General features: G+C 36.0%; 2 protein-coding genes and 1 long non-coding RNA gene across 5 annotated transcripts in view; 2 read left to right on the top strand and 1 right to left on the bottom strand.

Annotated features, from left to right (window-relative positions):
* The window catches only part of LOC148661828 (actin-associated protein FAM107A), a 55,650-nt gene extending 48,454 nt beyond the window's left edge, over window positions 1-7,196 (top strand). For both annotated transcript variants that reach the window (XM_088636175.1, XM_088636176.1), the window contains 2 exons: window positions 4,246-4,402; window positions 4,619-7,196. In XM_088636175.1, the coding sequence (XP_088492301.1) occupies window positions 4,246-4,402; window positions 4,619-4,735 (274 nt within the window). In that variant the 3' untranslated portion in view covers window positions 4,736-7,196. The remainder of the gene's footprint in view (window positions 1-4,245; window positions 4,403-4,618) is intronic.
* A 3,204-nt stretch (window positions 7,197-10,400) lies between these two features.
* Window positions 10,401-13,270, top strand: LOC148661827 (uncharacterized). Of its 2 annotated transcripts, none has more exons than XM_088636167.1 (4): window positions 10,401-10,804; window positions 11,325-11,458; window positions 11,829-11,882; window positions 12,171-13,270. In XM_088636167.1, exons 1-4 carry the CDS (start codon window positions 10,732-10,734, stop codon window positions 12,210-12,212), a joined length of 303 nt encoding a protein of 100 aa, XP_088492293.1. In that variant the 5' UTR covers window positions 10,401-10,731; the 3' UTR covers window positions 12,213-13,270. The 2 variants fall into 2 exon arrangements, with proteins under 2 accessions (XP_088492293.1, XP_088492292.1); XM_088636166.1 differs by having other exon boundaries at window positions 10,412-10,804; window positions 12,168-13,270.
* A 1,528-nt stretch (window positions 13,271-14,798) lies between these two features.
* On the bottom strand, window positions 14,799-19,277 carry LOC148661826 (uncharacterized). The gene is made up of 3 exons (XR_015939611.1): window positions 19,063-19,277; window positions 16,031-16,245; window positions 14,799-15,127 (listed from the first exon to the last, which is right to left on the bottom strand). It is a non-coding gene; the product is annotated as an uncharacterized LOC148661826 (long non-coding RNA).
* Window positions 19,278-19,726: the final 449 nt, after the last annotated feature.

Genomic DNA, 19,726 nt, shown 5'->3' with positions numbered 1-19,726 from the left:
CATGGCAGTGATGTTTTCTGATTCACTTGCCACTCCATCCAACTCTGACTTTATCACATTTTATTGTGTTACAGCATGGAACTATGATGTATTTAACTGAGAATTTTTCCCACTCATCAACACAAAGTACTCTATAATGTCAAAGTGAAAAAACAGACATTTTACTAAATTAATTGAAAATAAAAACCAGGAAATAATTGAATTCATACAGTGCCTTGCGAAAGTATTCGGCCCCCTTGAACTTTTCAACCTTTTGCCACATTTCAGGCTTCAAACATAAAGATATAAATTTTTTATTTTATGTGAAGAATCACCAACAAGTGGGACACAATTGTGAAGTGGAACGAAATCTATTGGATTTTTGAAACTTTTTTAACTAATAAAAAAATGAAAAGTGGGGCGTGCAAAATTATTCGGCCCCTTTACTTTCAGTGCAGCAAACTCACTCCAGAAGTTCAGCGAGGATCTCTGAATGATCCAATGTTGTCCTAAATGACTGATGGTGATAAATAGAATCCACCTGTGTGTAATCAAGTCTCTGTATAAATGCACCTGCTCTGTGATAGTCTCAAGGTTCTGTTGAAAGCGCAGAGAGCATCATGAAGACCAAGGAACACACCAGGCAGGTCCGTAATACTGTTGTGGAGAAGTTTAAAGCCGGATTTGGATACAAAAAGATTTCCCAAGCTTCAAACATCCCAAGGAGCACTGTGCAAGCGATCATCTTGAAATGGAAGGAGTATCAGACCACTGCAAATCTACCAAGACCTGGCCGTCCCTCTAAACTTTCAGCTCAGACAAGGAGAAGACTGATCAGAGATGCAGCCAAGAGGCCCATGATCACTCTGGATGAACTGCAGAGAACTACAGCTGAGGTGGGAGAGTCTGTCCATAGGACAACAATCAGTCTTACACTGCACAAATCTGGCCTTTATGGAAGAGTGGCAAGAAGAAAGCCATTTCTCAAAGATATCCATAAAAAGTCTCGTCTAAAGTTTGCCACAAGCCACCTGGGAGACACCCCAAACATGTGGAAGAAGGTGCTCTGGTCAGATGAAACCAAAATCGAACTTTTTGGCCACAATGCAAAACGATATGTTTGGCGTAAAAGCAACACAGCTCATCACCCTCAACACACCATCCCCACTGTCAAACATGGTGGTGGCAGCATCATGGTTTGGGCCTGCTTTTCTTCAGCAGGGACAGGGAAGATGGTTAAAATTGAGGGGAAGATGGATGCAGCCAAATACAGGACCATTCTGGATGAAAACCTGTTGGAGTCTGCAAAAGACCTGAAACTGGGACGGAGATTTATCTTCCAACAAGACAATGATCCCAAACATACAGCAAAATCTACAAAGGAATGGTTCACAAATAAACGTATCCAGGTGTTTGAATGGCCAAGTCAAAGTCCAGACCTGAATCCAATCGAGAATCTGTGGAAAGAGCTGAAAACTGCTGTTCACAAACGCTCTCCATCCAACCTCACTGAGCTTGAGCTGTTTTGCAAGGAAGAATGGGCAAGAATTTCAGTCTCTCGATGTGCAAAACTGATAGAGACATACCCCAAGCGACTTGCAGCTGTAATCGCAGCAAAAGGTGGCTCTACAAAGTATTAACGCAAGGGGGCCGAATAATTTTGCACGCCCCACTTTTCATTTTTTTATTAGTTAAAAAAGTTTCAAAAATCCAATAGATTTCGTTCCACTTCACAATTGTGTCCCACTTGTTGGTGATTCTTCACATAAAATAAAAAAATTATATCTTTATGTTTGAAGCCTGAAATGTGGCAAAAGGTTGAAAAGTTCAAGGGGGCCGAATACTTTCGCAAGGCACTGTAAGTATTCAACCCCTTGCTTTGACATACCTACTGTAAATTACCTCTGAAGTAACCAACTAATTACTTGATGTCATATAATTACTTGACTGGAGTCCACCTGTGTGCAGTTGAGGTATTTCGCATGATTTCAGAATAAATACACCTGTGTCTGGGAGCTTCCCCACTTAGTGCATTTCCAAGGAAACACTATTCCATGAAGACCAAGGAACATTCCAAGCAGATCTGAGACAAGGTTCTTGAAATTAACAGACAGGGCAAGGATATAAGAAAATTTCCAAGGCATTGAATATACCATGAAGCACAGTGAAGTCCATCATTAAAAAGGTGAGAAAATATGGAACAACTGTGAATCTGCCCAGAACTTGCCTTCCTCCAAAACTGAGTGTCCGGGTAAGATAAACCGTAGTAAAGGAGGCCACCAAGAGGCCTACGCCAACTCTAAAGGAGTTACAGTCCTCCATGACAGAGATGGGAGAAACTGTGCGAAACTGAGACAACAATACCACGCACACTTCATAAATCTGGCTTGTACGGAAGGGTGGCAAGAAGAAAGCCTTTGTTGAAAAGAACTCATATCATATCTTGGCTGGTGTTTGCCCAAAGGCATGTGAGAGACTCAACAATTTGGAGGAAGATTCTATGGTCTGAAGAGACCAAAATTGAACTTTGTTTGGCGCAGCACATCACACTGAGAACACCATCCCTACAGTGAAGCATGGTGGTGGCGGCATCATGCTTTGGGGATGGTTCTCTGTGGCAGGGACTGGAAAATCCACACTGGGACTGCAATCCGCACTGGGACTCGGAAGATGATTCATTGACAAATGGTCCCCATCCAACTTGATGGAGCTTGAGCAATTTTGCCAAGAAGAATGGGCAAAGAGTCCAGTGTCAAGATGTGCAATGCTGATAGAGACTTACCCAAAGAGATTCACAGCTGTAATTGCTGCCAAAGGTGGTCCTACAAAGTATTAACTCTGGGGGGTCTATATGTATGCATTCAATTATTTTCTGGTTTTTATTTTTAATTAATTCAGTAAAATGTCTGGTTTTATTTTCACTTTGGTATTATAGAGTACTTTGTGTTGATGAGTGGCACAAATTCTTAGTTAAATACATCATGGTTCCATGCTTTCACACAATAAAATGTGAAAAGGTCCAAGAGGGGTGAATACTTTTGCATGGCACTGTATGACTCACTTCAGGAGTTTCTCCTTGTTTCTCACAAAAAAAAAAAACAAAATGGAGAGATGACACACCATTAACAGTACACAAATTGTTAAATACACATAACAGAGACAACAGAATCACAACATAGTCCTTAAGAAAATATCTAGGTGATGTCCAATGAATCAAGGTCCATCTGTGTTATATAGCTCTCCAGGATGTTGTGATTATAGTATCTCAGGAATTATGGATTTGTAGTATGGCTGCTACACTATAACATACTGTATAATACACTCTTTGTCACGGGAACCAGGTTGGTCTCCCATTGAGGATGGTGTTTAGACCCTATGCGAGGCGGACCATAGACTGGGTTCAGGGGAGACACATGGGGTTTATTGGTGCTCACAGTGAAGTAGGGAAGTTCGTGCAGAATTGCGGGGAATATCCGAAAGGAAAACATATCCAAGGAGGTTCAAAGGGGAGAGAGGAAGCAGTCCATTGCCGGGAGATCCAACAGGAGACACAGTCAAACAGGAACACATGACGAGACAAGAATCCAGGAATCCAGGAAATACAGGGCTCCCTTCCCTTCCCTCCGGGGGAGTGTAAACAGGCCTATGCCCTCAGGTTTGCTCCGAAGCCTGGTACTAGATGGGCCATCAAGCTACCATCTACCAAAGCTGAGCCCCAAAGGCAGGAAGGAGTAAACTTAAATAAGGAAGCTAAAACAAGGCACACTAGGAAGTGTTGTAACAGAAAAGAATAAGGTTCTGGGTCCCGAGATGAAGTTAAACAGATGAGTTTATTGCATGCAAGGAAAAATAAAGCTGAAGTCTTGTTTCCCGCAAGAAACAACAAAACCGAAGTATTGTTCCATGTGCCAGTACAAACTTTTAGGTTATATAGTCCTTCCTTGCTGCTTCGGACGTCATTCGTTGTTATGGTAAGGGGGGGGGTCATGGTATTTGGCCAGTTAAGAGACCGTGGCCAAATGGTCAGTTTAAGATTACGCCCCCAGGGGGTTCCTAGCTCGCATCAGTTAACCCCCTTTCCTGCCATAAACCCCTGTTGCTTAGAAGTCTAATTTTCAGGCAGAACTGACTTAAGTTAACCCTTTTTACATCTTGTGTCTTACTTCAAAAGTAATGCAGCTAATAACTAAAAATACTAACATGAGGTTGAAGCGCCCTCTGTAGGAGAGGGTGGTGACCGCAACACTCTTGTTTCTTTCATGGCAGGGGTTTGGGAATCGAGAACAAGCCAGAGCTCCAGCGAGTACTTGAGCACAGGAAACGAGAGCAACACGTTCGTCAGAAAAAAGAAGAAGAAGAAGCCAGAAGACTGAAGTCCCCCTTTGAGCAGGAACTTCTCAAAAGACAGAAGAGGTTAGAGGAGGTATGGCGAGCTAGTGTAATATGTCAAACACAGGGCCAACAGTCCAGGTACATTTTATCCAGTTTGCAGACTGTAAATGTACATTATGGGCAAGAGATTCTAAGAGAGCAGTGTGTTAAGCGAGAAAAAATGGACACTTTCCAGATCTGACATTGTTAACATAAATCATATCTGTATTTGTTTTTTTTAATGATCAAAGCAATCTCTGTGTTTCAGCTTGAAAAAGAACAAGAAAATCTTGAAGAGAGATCAGAAAACGCACCAGAATTCATTAAAGTGAAAGAAAATTTAAGAAGGACATCTATATTAAATCCGGAGGAGAAGGATGTCTAAAAAGTTGTTTTCCATCTGTGGAACATACTGTATGTGATGAGTATTACTCATGTATACATATATGGTACAGAACGTCTGCAGAGTGTTAGCTATCTCCACTACGTTGAAGCAACTTACAGACAACAGCACTCCCTTTAACTGAAACAAGAATCCCAGGTTTATGTAATAAAGTGATTTTCATTCAAGAAGTTCTCACTAAACTGGGAAAAGATTCTACTCCAGACTTGTTCTTAAAATGCTTAATGTACTGTACCACACACCAGGAAATGGCATTATCCTCATAAACCATTTATCTGTTGAAATCATCAGTCAGCCTATATAACACAGACGGTTATCTCAGTCTCTGAAAATACTAGGCTCATAACAGTAGGCAGACAGCTGAGAAGGGATAAAAAACGACAATGAAATTCAATCAGAAAACAAACGTACCATGGAAAAACATGAATTTTTCAGGAGCTTGTCAGTGGTTTTTTGCAGCTTTAGTGACAGTGAGACTCACTTGTGCTAAGATTTAGATCTACATCCTGAAATATTTAGTATTAATGGATCTATTAGACTTATACGCATTTGCAAGAAGTTAGTGAGACTACAGATTCAAAGTGAGACTGAATCTTCTTCAGACACATAAAGATAAAAACCTAAAGATTACTAAACTATTTATGATATTTTATGGAGGGAGAATAAAGAAGAAGTTTTGACTTACCTTTCTGTGAAAGTTAAATTATATGTTGAAATGCTATAGTATGAAATATATATGGTGCCTGTATTTTAAAGGGCGTAAGCATAAAGAGTATACTAGTTATGTATTATATGTTAATATTATTATTCCTAAACTAGTAGAATTTAAAATGAAAAGAGGTGTTAGGCAGTTTTCCTATACAATACTCAGTAATGCCACAGAACGTCAGGTAAAATGGCAATATAAACAGTATTATATGAAGCAGGCTGTTATCACAATGCTAAGATAATATTCACCCTTCAATAATTCTCTAGACCTCAGAATGTTGTCCAGACTGGACTGTTCCTGCACTGGTTAAACAAATGAAGTCATATGGCATTCAGAATTTCCACAACATACTGTATGAATAGTTGAATAAGTTTAGTGAATTATATATTTGAAAATAAGAAATAATTAATTCAATATATGCTGTATATATTCTGTATTCTCAACATGTACAGTACATGTACACAACAAATTTTTAAAAAGTGCACAGCAGACCCGACTAGTGATACTTCTGCTGTTCATTGGAAGAATATTTTGCCACATTTAACAAATACAGACAATTGCACTTCTGTAAATAACTGGATCAATTGTGACTATACACCTTGCAAATTCAAAATAACAAAATAATTATAATTAACAGTTCTACCAAAACATCTCACAGATTCAGAGACATGTGGAAAATGTCTGCTATTGCACTGTGCAGAGAATTATCCAATTAAAGTGTGTTTACGGAATGGATAAAATTATATAAAATATTTTAATTTTTTATTCTGATAATTTCATATCCATACACTCACTTTAAAACAAACAAAAAAGTGGTGAAACATAGCTATGTCAATGGTGATATTGTATTGTATTGGAGATATTGTACACTTAAGATTTTATTCAGTGCCTTCCATGTTCTGTAATGCCAGCTGAGAAGGTATGAATGAACTAGATGTAAAATGTATTGATTTAAAACATGTAGCAATTTTGGACAGTGTACAGTGGCATTCTTTGATTCATTCTTTCTTTCCTTTTATAAAAAAAAACATCCTATATGGAAGAGCCAACCCAGGACTGTTTGAATATACTGTATGTTTGGGACTGTTTGAGGACTGTTTGGGAATTTGCCAGAATTTCCAAACACTTGTCTTACAACATGCTTGCAGTAACACAGTATCATAACAGTTTTAATTTATGGATGTATTCTATTTTAAAATGGTCTGTGTGTTTTTTTAAAATCTACATTGCAGGCGAACTGTGTTAGACTTAATTTCTTCCAGCATGCTCTCCTGCAATGAAAACTATTTTTTTCATACAACACAAATGCAACACTACTAAAGAGTAGTGTACAAGGAAAATGTCTTAATTAAGGAACTTGAAAATCAGGAATAAGGTATTTTTTTCTATGATAAGTTTTACCTTTTAAGATATGAACAATCTTTTGTTACATTTACATTTGTATTTAGTTAAAAGAGATCTGTGTTTTGATGTGTATCTGCTGGCCTTTAACCTTTAATGTTAAACAAAATGCCACTTAATTGTTCTTTTTTTTTCAATTGTGTGCAGATGTGTACTTTTCATTAAAATGTTTTTATTATCACAAATAAACTTTCAGTATATGTAATGTTTTGTAGGACAGATCTGATTAATTTAGACAAATATGGGTTATTGTATTTAAAAGCTGGTGAATACTACAATATTTCTCTTTATTCATAACAAATAAAGAACTAAAACTAATTTTAGAGACAATAATGTTTACTTATTTATTTACACACATTTCTACTGTAGAAATGCAAGAGGCATGCATTTCAGCAGAATTTGAAATTAAAGTTGTGGGCACAGTACTGTTTTACATCAAAACTGCTGATTTAAAGCAATCTTGAACAGCAGGGGACTTTCATAATGGTATTCAAAGTCTTGATAAACTGAACCTAATGGAAACATTTATATTCAATAATTATTCAAGGACTTTAAAGCATGTGTGGAAATTGAAGGAGTCCATTTAGGACTCAAATCTCAAGGCAGTTTTATTACACAGAGGGTGCTGAGTGAATGGAACAAATTACTCAGCTCTTGTTGAAATCAAGTAACTTTCAAGAAATGGCCAGATGAGATCCTTCAAAATATGACTTACTAGCAACCAACCATAAGATAAGGTATGTGGCTTCTACTCATTCATAACCCTTTCCCTTGTTTTCAGTTATGAACCGCCATTGCAGAGAATTCAAGAGTTAGAGAAACATTTATTTTCATTGAGACAGGAATTATTTCATATTGTAAAAAAAAAACAAAAATGTTCAGTGGAATATGAATTATATTAGATATAATTAATTATAGAACTGATTATGAGTTTATCTGAGGCAATTTTAGTATTTGGATAGTTTTATAAACAAGACATGTTCCTCAGAAGCAGATTTTTTCCACAGATTAAATTGTTTAGTCAATTTCCAAATTCTTTTGGGTTTTTCTTGTTTTCACTTGGCTGCACCTTTTCAAAGTATTTTTAGAAATAACATACAGGCAGGGTATCACAAAGGACGGGGGGGGGCTTATTAGCATTAGTAAGACCTCACTTAGAATATCACGTTCAGCTGTTGTCTCCAAATCACAAAAAGCCTTAAAGAGTTCAAAGTACAACAATATTGATCAACCTGGAAAACTACCAATGTTACAAATACACTATAAATTATTAATTAATTACTTAATTAATTAATTGTTACTTCAGTATGCTATAAACATTACATATAGTACATTGCCATTCATACATTGAAAATTTTAAAAAATGTAAATGGGTATTTACGTTCACACCCTGGAGTTTGACATAGAATACTGATGTTTTTTTTCTCTAAAGCAGTTTGGCTCCTTCCAAAACACATTTCAATTTGCACACATAACCAGACAGGTGCTGTGTGTCTTTTACAGCAGGTCCCAGTTCTCCCCATTGTTATTGTGAAAAGGCACTGTACCATGACCTTAGCTTCAGCAAATTACTCTAATTTGTTTTTCTCCATCTTATCTTTCTTGCTAAAATTGAGGTTTGAAGTTCCCAAATCTCTCGACAAAAATGTGACAACAGCAATTCAAAAAGAAATTGTTAGGGCTAGAATCGTAATGGTCTGATCAATTGTCATTAGAGATACATCTTTTGAATTTTTGTTTTCCAGTTCCTGTAACAAATTAAGATTTAGGGCAGATTGTACATTTGCTGTTTCCTTTATGTGTGATTATTACTGTTCATGTATTACTGTTTATTATTTTAGAAAGGTGGCAAAAAAAAACATATAATGAACTCTTTATTAGAAAATTACTTTTTCTTTCTCTGTGATCCTACCCTCAAAAGCTATACTATTTATGAGAGCTGATTAAACATCAAATCAATAAAATCTGCTTCTTTAATTTAGTAGCTTTAGGTGTAGGCTTTCAAATAATTCTAAACTATTCACTCACCTATATACAAGCACAAACTCCCCTACTTGCTTCTTAATTGCCACACACATTTCTACTAGTAACAGAATACTTGAAATCACAGGGCCCTTTGTGTGGGAAACATCATTTTCCAATCTTTATAATCCAAAAGAATCTTCAGTATCAGATTTGTTTTGCTCTGGTTAACAAGAGCCGAATTGTTTTAGTTCAGCATAAGTGGACCTGAAATCTGGGATAGCTAGAAATAACAGGGCTCAGTAATAAACCACACTAGTGTAGAATCCAAGATTCAGAGAAAGGCTTATTTACACAGAGGTAGGGATTGTTTTATGTTGTAAAAAGCACAAAGCATATAAATGAGTGGAATATTAATTAAATTGGATATAACTAATTATATTATGTAAATGTTCAGGAAAGTATATGAAGCATGAATCAGACTAACAACATAATTTTAGCATTTGGGTAAAAATAGTTTCTCAGATGTTTGCATTGTGTTAATCAAAGCAGACTTTCCCCATAAGTTACATTACTAATTCTGAAAATGGGGAATTTTTCCATTTCACCAGTAATCAATAATCAGATCAACAACATATGACTGAACAGATAAAAAAATAATTCCACTTACCTTTGTCTTGTGGGAGCCTTGGAACTGTTTTTAGAGTATAGGAGTTTTACATTTAAGGTTGTATCTATTTTAGCTGCTTGAATTAAAAAAGAAGAGAACTAATTTAAATGTAAAATAAATATAGCCAATACGGTACTGTATGTATCTCTTCCTTGGCTAGCAATTTGAATTCTGTAACTTTAATATAACTAAGCAGTTGTGTTCTTGAAGTAGGGTCTTTTGTGCTACATGTAATAATGTACAATTCTGTAACATACAGTATTTCACAGTTTATGTAGTTACTTTATGCAGTTACTGTACATCTGATGTTCTGCATAATAAAGCTTTTTTGGCTCTCTTCCTGGCACTAGGGTTAAAACAGTTGAATTGCTCCTGAAGAAAAAAAAAAACATTTAGTTAATTAAACTATGAGACAATTATTATGTATTCTTTGATTCTGAAGACAGTTCAGCAGATAGCACAGTATAGTATGATTGTGACCAATGTGCTCTTCCAATATAAAAAAGATTTATGTATTTATGATTTACATGGTTTGAATTTATCAAAGTCACCCATTATGAAAAATGACTTAGGTTTTGACCAAGGGATTTCTTAAATACTAAAATGAGAGACCCAGAAACTGTATAAGCATGGGAGTAAAGGTAACTTTTTATTATGGTGTTTCAACACTTAAACTAATGATTGTTAAAATGTCATGTATTGTAAAACTTTATTTGACATTTTAAAATGTGGAAAAATTCAGAGATTCCATGCAGTGAGTTAAGTTCAAACAGAAACATAGGAGTTTTTTAACAAAGGCTTCAGGAAACAAAATGCAACAGAGAAACCTGATTTAATATTCCTTCTGTAAATCTTTTATTGACAATTTCCGCTTTGACAACACTGTGATTCAGTTAAGCCAATAAAGTTCTATGAATTTGATATATACAGCACTGAAGAAGGTCATTGTGTGTGAACAGTATCATAAATATGAAAGTTTGCTGTGTCCCTCCCATTCATCTGTACTAACATCCAATACTAATGAACCTTGATCTTGGTCTTCAGCTCCCAGAGTAAAAAGAAGCAAAATACACTAGTTGCAAGATCTGGAAAGAATTATCTTTTTGGCTATATTCCACTTGGGTGAGGCTTATTTAGACCTGTAAAGTTCCTTCCTTTCAGAGGCGTGGTTACTGCATAGGTACTGTACAAAGTACTAAGACTTTGAGAACACATCAATGAACTGTACAAGAGAAGATGGCAACCACATTAAAGATGGCCCTACCCTTGTTGATAATGGTTCTTGCAATCTACATCACCACTGAAGCAGGTAAGACAGCAGCTTTGCATGTCTGTTAATTCAGATTTTTAGTGGAATAGTTCTGTAACTGTGTGAGCCTACAGTACCTGCATATCAAGACTACGTCTTTTAGTTTAAAGCAATTCAGAGGATGTCACATTGGAAGCATCAAATACAACTAATAAATTTGACTGGTCTTAAAAGGTTTCCACATCTTGTTTTAGCATTTAAGTTAAATTTTGGTCTTTAATTCAATTTCCTGGATAAAGGTGTTCATTATATATATATATTACTAGAACATATGTATGCCTACAGTATATGGAATCTATATTGTATTTTATTCATTAAGTGTCCATTCTCTTAATGAAAAGATCTCTGGATATTTCCCGTTACTTATTTATGATTTTTTGTGAAAAGTTAGTTTTGAGACTTTTATATGAACTATCTAAAATAAAAGGTTTATGCCAAACAAGACAACATCAACATGCACAAAAACATATATTGTTAGTATTCCAAGGAATTAGCAAGATGTTTTTGTAATGTTTTTCAGCCCTTTTGAGAAAATCCTCTGCCACTGACTTTCTGACCAGAGGCAGAGATAAGCGCTCTCCAGAGTGTTCTGAAGTAGGGTGCAGCATTGAGGAAAATGAGCCAGAAGAGCTGCTTGAGTCTAAGTCTGACTATGTGAGTAAAACAATGTGTTAAAGGATTTCATAAGAGCTGTCTGTGTGACTGCCTCCTTCCCAGCTGTAGAAGCATTACTAACCAATATCCCCTGACCAGATACTGTATTTGGGTTCCCTTAATTCATTTAAATATCTGCACATCTGAATAATGCTCTGATTGTATGGAGACAAAATCGTTTTCCCTTGTTCGACATAATTTAATTTTACCTGAGAAGTTATTTTGCTTTGTATCTGTGGCAACCACTTCTTTGCTGCACTCATTTTATACATATATGAAAAAGAGATATTTTGCTGACAAATGCAGTCCATTTTATTGCCATTCAACACATGAAGGTAACTGAGCTACTGTATGGTGTCTTACTTCATAGGATGAAAAACTAAACTTGGGACAAAATGGTGGAACCAAAACAGGGAAACAACAGGTAAGACAAAGAGATGTGCAGTGAAAAGTTTCTTATGTGGAATAGTTTCCATTGGCTTATTACTATGAAAAAAGTGGTTGGAACAATTTTCTATGCATTGTTTAGTAACATTAGCAAAAGCTGAAACAGTTGAACTCTTCCTAAAGAAAAAATACATATATTCTGTTTTTACCAATGTGCAAACCAACAAAGAATAAGCTAGTAACTCAAAATACGTAAGAAGCACTGCATTTTCAAAGTTCACAACTGTAAAATGTTTCTGATTCCTTTCTTCTTTCATTTCAGCAGAATGAGAATGAATCTAACTTCGAGGAAGGCTCTGGCATGTAGCTCACTGACACTCAGCATTAGAAACTGAGCAAGACCCTTACAAGATGTTAAAAGCATCTCTAGAGTCTTTAGTGCATGATGGGGAAGTATTATTAAGTCCTAATATTATTCTTGGATCATATCTCATAAAATTGTAATGGAAAAACATTTGTAAAAGAAATTAGAATTTTCAACCATGTAAGGTTGTGAAAACATAAAAAGTCAGTTTACTGCACTATACAGTATGTATTTTTGATTTAGGATTTACAAAAAGGTGCACCTTAAATGCATTTCACACAATATGTGGGAATGGATCCATTTTGTGGTTAGAATGTAACACTAAATCAAAAATGCATTTACAATTTTGAATGATGTAATTGGTATATAAAAGATTAAAACTTAAAACTTTTATTTTATACCATATGTCAAACAGTTTAAATGCAAGTATTAACTGGTAATGTTGATCAAATGGTGCTTGTCAGCCTTGGTGCTCATTTTCATTATTTTCATGAGGGATACAATCCAGACAAAGTACGTCCGGTGCTAAATTGTATTCTAACAAATAGGCAGCCAACTATATTTGCCTTTGGTGTAACAAACAGGTGCTGAACTTAAATTTTAAAATGGTTTTAAATACAGATGAGCTGCTGTGATAATGATTTTGAGCCTTAGCTTTGAAACCTAAATATACCGACCTGGTAGAAGAAGGCTTAACATAGAATTTCTTGACATGGTTTTATTAATGACACATCAAAGTACATTTTCTTAAGATAAAACAAACACCCAGGAACTTTATAAAGTTCCATATGTTTTTAACACCTTGATGAACTAATTACTGTTGCTGCTCATTTGTTGCAGTAGTCATTCACAGCAGCACCACAGATGATGGAAAGGGGAAATGCTGTATAATGTGTGATACAGTATGTACTGTACCTTCATCATCTTTACATGACGATGAATCATAGGCACTCTATTCTATTCTTATAGCAATCCACCTCCCGCTGTTAGGATTAATGAATAGAGTAGACTGTGTGTAATCTCTGTTTACGTTCTTTAATAAAGCATGCTTGCACAAGAAATGCCTTTTGGTTTATTTTGCATTTGGACTTCTCTCTAAGTACTTGCCTCTTTCCAGTGAAAACAGAACCCATTTTGAAAAGGTATTTCCACAAAGTCCAAAGTGAATGGATTGTTAGATTTTATGCAACAGACTTAAGCTGTCTGAGCTGTTTCTAAAGGCTTTTTCCAGTTAAAGTACTCAGATAATAATATGTCATTCTAAACAATAACACTGCTGGTCTGTTGTTTGTGTCTATGACTGAAAAACTCAAAATAATTCAAAACAATTTCTAACTTTATTGTTAAAATTATCAATCGGCAATTCATTTTAACAAATAAAAATAAGCACAACTATGTTTGAACATGTATTTTGTGCCTAAGAGCCAGGTGTCATACGGGAACAATTAAGAGAAGCAGTAGTGAAATCAGCACTATCTTAGCTAAACAAAGTCATCTTCACCAAATCAAAGATTATTTCAGCCTTTTACTTACTGTGCTTTCGAAATTACACCCCAGACAGGAACAATATCTATGAAAAACTCCAAAATTATGTGTAAAACATTTACACTTTCTCTCACTATGAAGTAATTTAGAACTTAATAAGTACTATTATTATGGTTCAAATGTTATTAAAGAAAATCCTTGTAAAAGTACAACGATTCTAAATTGTTACAGCTAATAATTTAAAGCGACCTTGTGATGTTTTAAAATGACAGGCAGAATAATAATACTTCTAATACTTTTTTATTCCTATTTTCTTTTCAGGTTGCATAAAATGCATGCCAACACTTTATTGTTCATATTATACTATGTTCCAGATTTATGTCTTAGTGGTGCACTCACTTGAACTTATGTTTTTCAGGTAATTTAAAATACAAAGGTATGCCAAGACCACCCAAGAATAGATGAAACCCATTAGTAGTACAGTGGCAATATCACCTTACAGACATCGTCCTCCGAGTAAAAAAATCAGTTCCAAAAGTTACCCTTTTGGAACATGACTGAAAGGTGATCTCATAAAATCCTCTCAATGTTGTGTCTGAAGTGCAAGTTTAAAATAGAACAAAATTGTAATTACAGAGACAAAGAATTTGCAGAGTAACACATAAAGGATATTGGTAAAAGCTTAACCGGATTAGCACTGAACAAATGGCATGATTGTGGAAAAGACTGTACAACAACCAAGATTTTATTTTAATTAGAAATGAAAAAGTTGACAACCTGAATTTGATTCTCATTTGTATTATTTCTCATTTCTATAAAATAACACAACCAATACCAATTACTGGCTCTAATGCTTAAATACAGTTTAATCTGGATAACACAAAATATTAATTTACTAAATATTTTTGCAGCATCTTAGATGCACTGTATTCAAATCAATAAGAAGCTACAGTAACACTGGAAGTTTTTCAAGCCTTGAAATACAACCATCACTTCTAGATACAGTACATGTGTGTTCTCAGGTAATGCAGGGACAAATCAATGATGGGTCAGTACTGACTTTGCTGCCCCCATCTGGTAATAAAGCAAACACAAGTTTCAGAATAAAGATTTGAATCTGTCCTTAAACAGATTTTAATCATCATTTAGAATTTCAGGAATCTTTCCCAAACACATACACAAATATAAATGTGTGCAAAACAATGATTATACATATCAAAATATGTATTTTCAAGATATCCTTTATAATATACAGTAGTCCCCTCCATAACAGACTTAAAATCAAACTGAAGTCAATAAGCATTGTGAATTATATTTGTGTTGAGTAAAGATCCTATACCCATTATAAGTCAGAGTAGAACCACAATATGTGTGTAGCACCATTCCGTACTTAAAGGACCCCCTTGGGTCCCCTGGACCCGTGCTTGAAAGCCCTAGAAATAAAAAGATACATATAGGTTAATGACAAAATGACAATCGAGTGTTGGAGTTTTGCTGTGGTAAACTATCATGTTTTTCATTATTCATTTGTGCTTACAAAACTAAAACTTGATCGCCAATTATCTTCATCCATGGTGAGTGGAAGAGTTGTGGGCACAGAAACACAACGCCATGACACGGGCTGTATTGTTGCACTCTGGAGTCCCCAGTGTGAGGTTGCTAGGCAATCCTGTGCTAAATACCGTGGGAGACTAAATGGTTCAACAGTCTGAGACTGGGATGGTGAGATATCAAAGAGCCCAAAACAACACAAATAAAATACACTCAGTGGCCACTTTATTATGTACACCTATCTAGTACCGAGTAGGACCCCTTTTGCCTCCAGAACAGCCTGAATTCTTCATCGCATGGATTCAACAAGGTGCTGGAAACATTCCTTAGGGATTTTGGCCCATGCTGACTCGATAGCATCACACGGTTCCTGCAGATTTTTCGGCCTCACATTCATGCTGCAAACCTCCTGTTCCACCACTCCCAAAGGTGCTCTATTGGATTGAGATCTGGGGACTGTGCAGACCTTTGGAGTTAACTGAAGTCACTGTCATGTTCGTGGAACCAGCTTGAGATGATGCGTGCTTTGTGACATGACACATTATTCTGCTGGAAATATCCATCTGAAAACAGGTAGACTGCAGCCATAAAGGGAGGCACATGGTCAGCAACAATGCTTAGGTACACTGTGGCATTCAAATGATGCTCAATTGGCATTAAGGGGCCTAATGTGTGTCAAGAAAACAATCCCTACACCATTACACCACCACCACCGGCCTGTACCATTGACACAAGGCAGGATGGAGCCATGGATTCATGCTGTTTATGCCAAATTCCGACCATACCATCAGCATGTCGCAGCTGAAATCAAGATTCATCAGACCAGGCAACGTTTTTCCAGTCTCCAATCGTCCAGTTTTGGTGATCACGTGCCCACAGTAGCCTCATCTTCCTGTTCTTAGCTGACGGGAGTGGACCCCGGCATGGTCTTCTGCTGCTGTAGCCCATCCGCTTCAAGGTTTGAAGCGTTGTGCGTTCAGAGATGCCCTTCTGCACACCACTGTTGTAAAGAGTGGTTATATGAGTATAGATGCAGCCATTCAAAATGCACGGTACAAACCTGCGGTACGGGCAACTACCCACAAGCCACCAGAGGGCACCGCGGTAAGTGATTGGCTGGCCAAAATGACCGACAGGGGCAATCATGGTGCATAGGTCGGTAGTGAAAAGATTTAATCATTTAATCTCTTTACTGTGCACATTTTAATCCGCTTAGTATTGAATAATTATTTGAAATTTTACCACTAAAGGGAAATTTTAGTAGCTGAGCATAAAAAGAAGAGGAGCATAACGCATCTGAAGGTCATAAACGATATTAATTTAGGAACATAAACATTACTGTATGTAAACTGTACTGTGTATGGCTGGTCTTGGTAGTTTAAAGAAAAAATACACACCAGTCTTCCATTTCTCCCTAAACATTTTAAGCATGAAAGTTTTATGAAACGGTACCCAAATATGCGATTGCTGTATAGAATGAATTTTTATTTAAAAAAATTATTTAACACGACAATTAAGCTGTTTACATCTTCCGCCTGAGAACAATTACCCGTTGCTACCCAACGCAGAAACACAGCCACTAACTAGCAAAGAGAGGACATTAGCTAGCCAATATGATAAAGAAATAAATGATTATTTTGTTTATTTCTTTTGCACATTTATTTGAACATTTCCATCGATTGTACAAGCACTTGGAAACTGTCCAATCCCTAGTTCATCAGGCATTTTCTTTTATGCTGCGGGCATTCTCCCGGTCTGGCGCCAGTCTGTGTCTTCTAGGATATAATGCCAGCGATTTTTTGTTAAATTTCGGTTTCCAATAACGCCGCAGCAAACTGTTGTTTGTATGTCCACTATAACAGACAATCTCCTTTGCTTTAAACCGAGCGTTTAATAATTTCCTAAAATGAAAATGATTTACTTTATTTCCCTCACGGGATCAATGAAAGTATCCATCATCTATCTAAACTATGGGACAGAATTCTGGGGTCTCCCTATACCAGAGATTACGGTAGGGTTTCGCAATGGTGATTGGCTGACACCATCTGACACCCTTCTGATTGGGGAAAAAAGACGTGTTGATCTGCTACACATACTGTACCAGGAAGAGGATTTCTTTCTATTCGAAACGTGTATTTTAAAAGTTTAATTAAAAAACCTTACAGCATACACAGATTTCTAAACTGATCAGGAGGAAGAAAAATCACCTGTGTTTCGTGCATAAAAAGTGGTTATTAACTATCGAAACCTGTTTTATTTATTTTATTTTTATTTTGATTAAGAGTTCCCGTCACCGCCATTCCCATTTAAATCACAAACACGTTTTTAATTAAATGTCTTTTAACGTTAATCGTTATCTTTGTCTTCTGCATAATAATGTTCACCACTCTGTCCAGCAAATTAATAATAAACTTTATTTTATATAGCGTTTTACACGAATAAGTAATTAGATTGCTCATAAACCTAATCACTTATTCTACATTGCTCTCTGAAAATGCTTTTTCTTTTTATTTAGGCTCAGATTTCAACTATAGATCGTACACTAATTACTAGCAGTAAATACTGATGTTTTGCTCCCTCTTACCACAAAAATATTAAAAATAATGTATCGTAGCTGGGATGAACTTTTTTCGAACGTGTCTCTACCTGCTGCGACTCGGACACGGAATGGTTAAAGATGGCGACAACTCAGGCACCCAGAGATGGGGGGGCGTCTTTCCGCCTCCATAACTAAAATGCCAAATAGGAGTAGTTTTTAATTCAGTTTGAATAAAATCGTTGCAATTTTGTTCTTGTTTGGAGGTGGGGATATTCTGACAAGAATTAATTTAAAGACAATCTGTCAAAGTGCAATGAAACAATAATTACGCTGGGTGAACGTTCCGAGGTCAAATTCTTCCGCGACAGGGGTACCTTTAAAGCGCAGACGAGGGCACCAAAAAATTTTGGCGCGCCCTCTCTTTAAAGCCCTGGCCAAATATGAAGACAGTACGCACAGTTATAATTCAAACTGAATTAAAAACTACTCCCGCAGAGAGTGATGAAAACCGCGCAGCGTCAGGCAAATGCACATTAATATGTTGGGCTTTTGGGCTCGGGTGGATTTACGCCCTACAGTTCAACCTGCGGTACCTCTGTGTACTGTACATACAGTACGAACATGTGTTATTTTGAAATATAAAAAATGTCAATAAACTTTAGGAGAAATTGAGTATGTATGTATGTATTTTTTCTTTAAAATACTAATAACAGCAACATACAGTTTACATAATATGTTTATGTTCCTAAATTAATATCGTTTATGACCTTTATGACCTTTGTTATGCTCCTCTGCGTTTTATGCTTAGCTACTAAAATTTCCCTTTAGTGGTAAAATTCCATATAAATATTCAATACTAAGAGGATTAAAATGTGCACAGTAAAGAGATTAAATGATTAAATCTTTTCACTAACGACCAATACACCACATTATCTTCCGTGTCGCATTAACATTGGAATGTTTTTTTTACAAGTGTCAAAAGAAGCGATACACAACTTGTCTCCTCTATAACTCTTCAGTTTACAGAGAAATTCCGCCAGAGCCTACACAACATTGTCCATTAATACTCTTCTCGCGACTAATTTTTAGTTAAGCAGGATTTGAGCTACAGACCATAACAGACCAAAAAACAGAATCCACCTGCGATTCGGGTGTTAACAAAACGTATTTACAAAGAAAGTGAAATACATTAATACTACCAGCTATATAGATACATCGATTTGGAAATTTAGATCCTTAAATTAATATCATGATTAATTTATTTAGATACGTGCTTACATATTCTCGATTATAAAACAGATAATTCCGGTCCTGGAATCTGACTGGCTGACACCATTCTGAAGCGGTACCATAATCTCTGGTATACGAACGCTCCTGAAATTTGACTTGTTACTGCGTGATAAATTTTAAAGACGTAGATAAAAAGGTTTGGATTCTCATGTATCTGGTACAAGTATCTTTTAAAACAGCCTTTGTTGTGCTCTTGAGGATCCTTGTGATATTTTAAGCTCTGGTTGAATGATAAGTGTCGCAGTTTAAATAATTTTCGTTGTTAGACATTATGAAACGTTCTGTTAAAAGCAAGGGAGTTTTTATGTCTGTTATACTAAAAGAAAATGCCCGACGAACGAGGGATTGGACAGTTTTTCAGTGCTTGTACAATCGATGGAAATGTTCAAATAAATGTGCTAAAGAAATAAACAAAAAAAGTAATTTATTCCTTTATCATATTGGCTAGCTAATGTCCCGTCCTTGTTAGATCAACGAAATGCTGTTGTTACTTTTTGTCGATGAAAAAATAAAGTCTTTTCATTTAAAATGACGGTTACAAATAATGTGGACCAGTGTAATACTTTGAGTTTACAGCTTGTCCAAGGTCATTCATTATTAATAATATGAGTAATACCTTTGGTAAAGACTTTGATGCATAAAATATTTCTGC

The sequence above is a fragment of the Lepisosteus platostomus genome, chromosome 6 (assembly GCF_059453375.1).
Source record: "Lepisosteus platostomus isolate fLepPlt1 chromosome 6, fLepPlt1.hap1, whole genome shotgun sequence".
NCBI lineage: Eukaryota > Metazoa > Chordata > Actinopteri > Semionotiformes > Lepisosteidae > Lepisosteus > Lepisosteus platostomus.
The sequence above is the reverse complement of the archived record's forward strand: the minus strand, read 5'-3'. Positions and strand labels throughout refer to the sequence as shown.

Coding starts and splice junctions, on each gene's coding strand:
- LOC148661827 (XM_088636166.1), top strand. CDS start 10,732: ATGGCAACCACATTAAAGATGGCCCTACCCTTGTTGATAATGGTTCTT. Junction 10,805..11,324: donor CTACATCACCACTGAAGCAG/GTAAGACAGCAG, acceptor AATGTTTTTCAG/CCCTTTTGAGAAAATCCTCT. Junction 11,459..11,828: donor TTGAGTCTAAGTCTGACTAT/GTGAGTAAAACA, acceptor CTTACTTCATAG/GATGAAAAACTAAACTTGGG.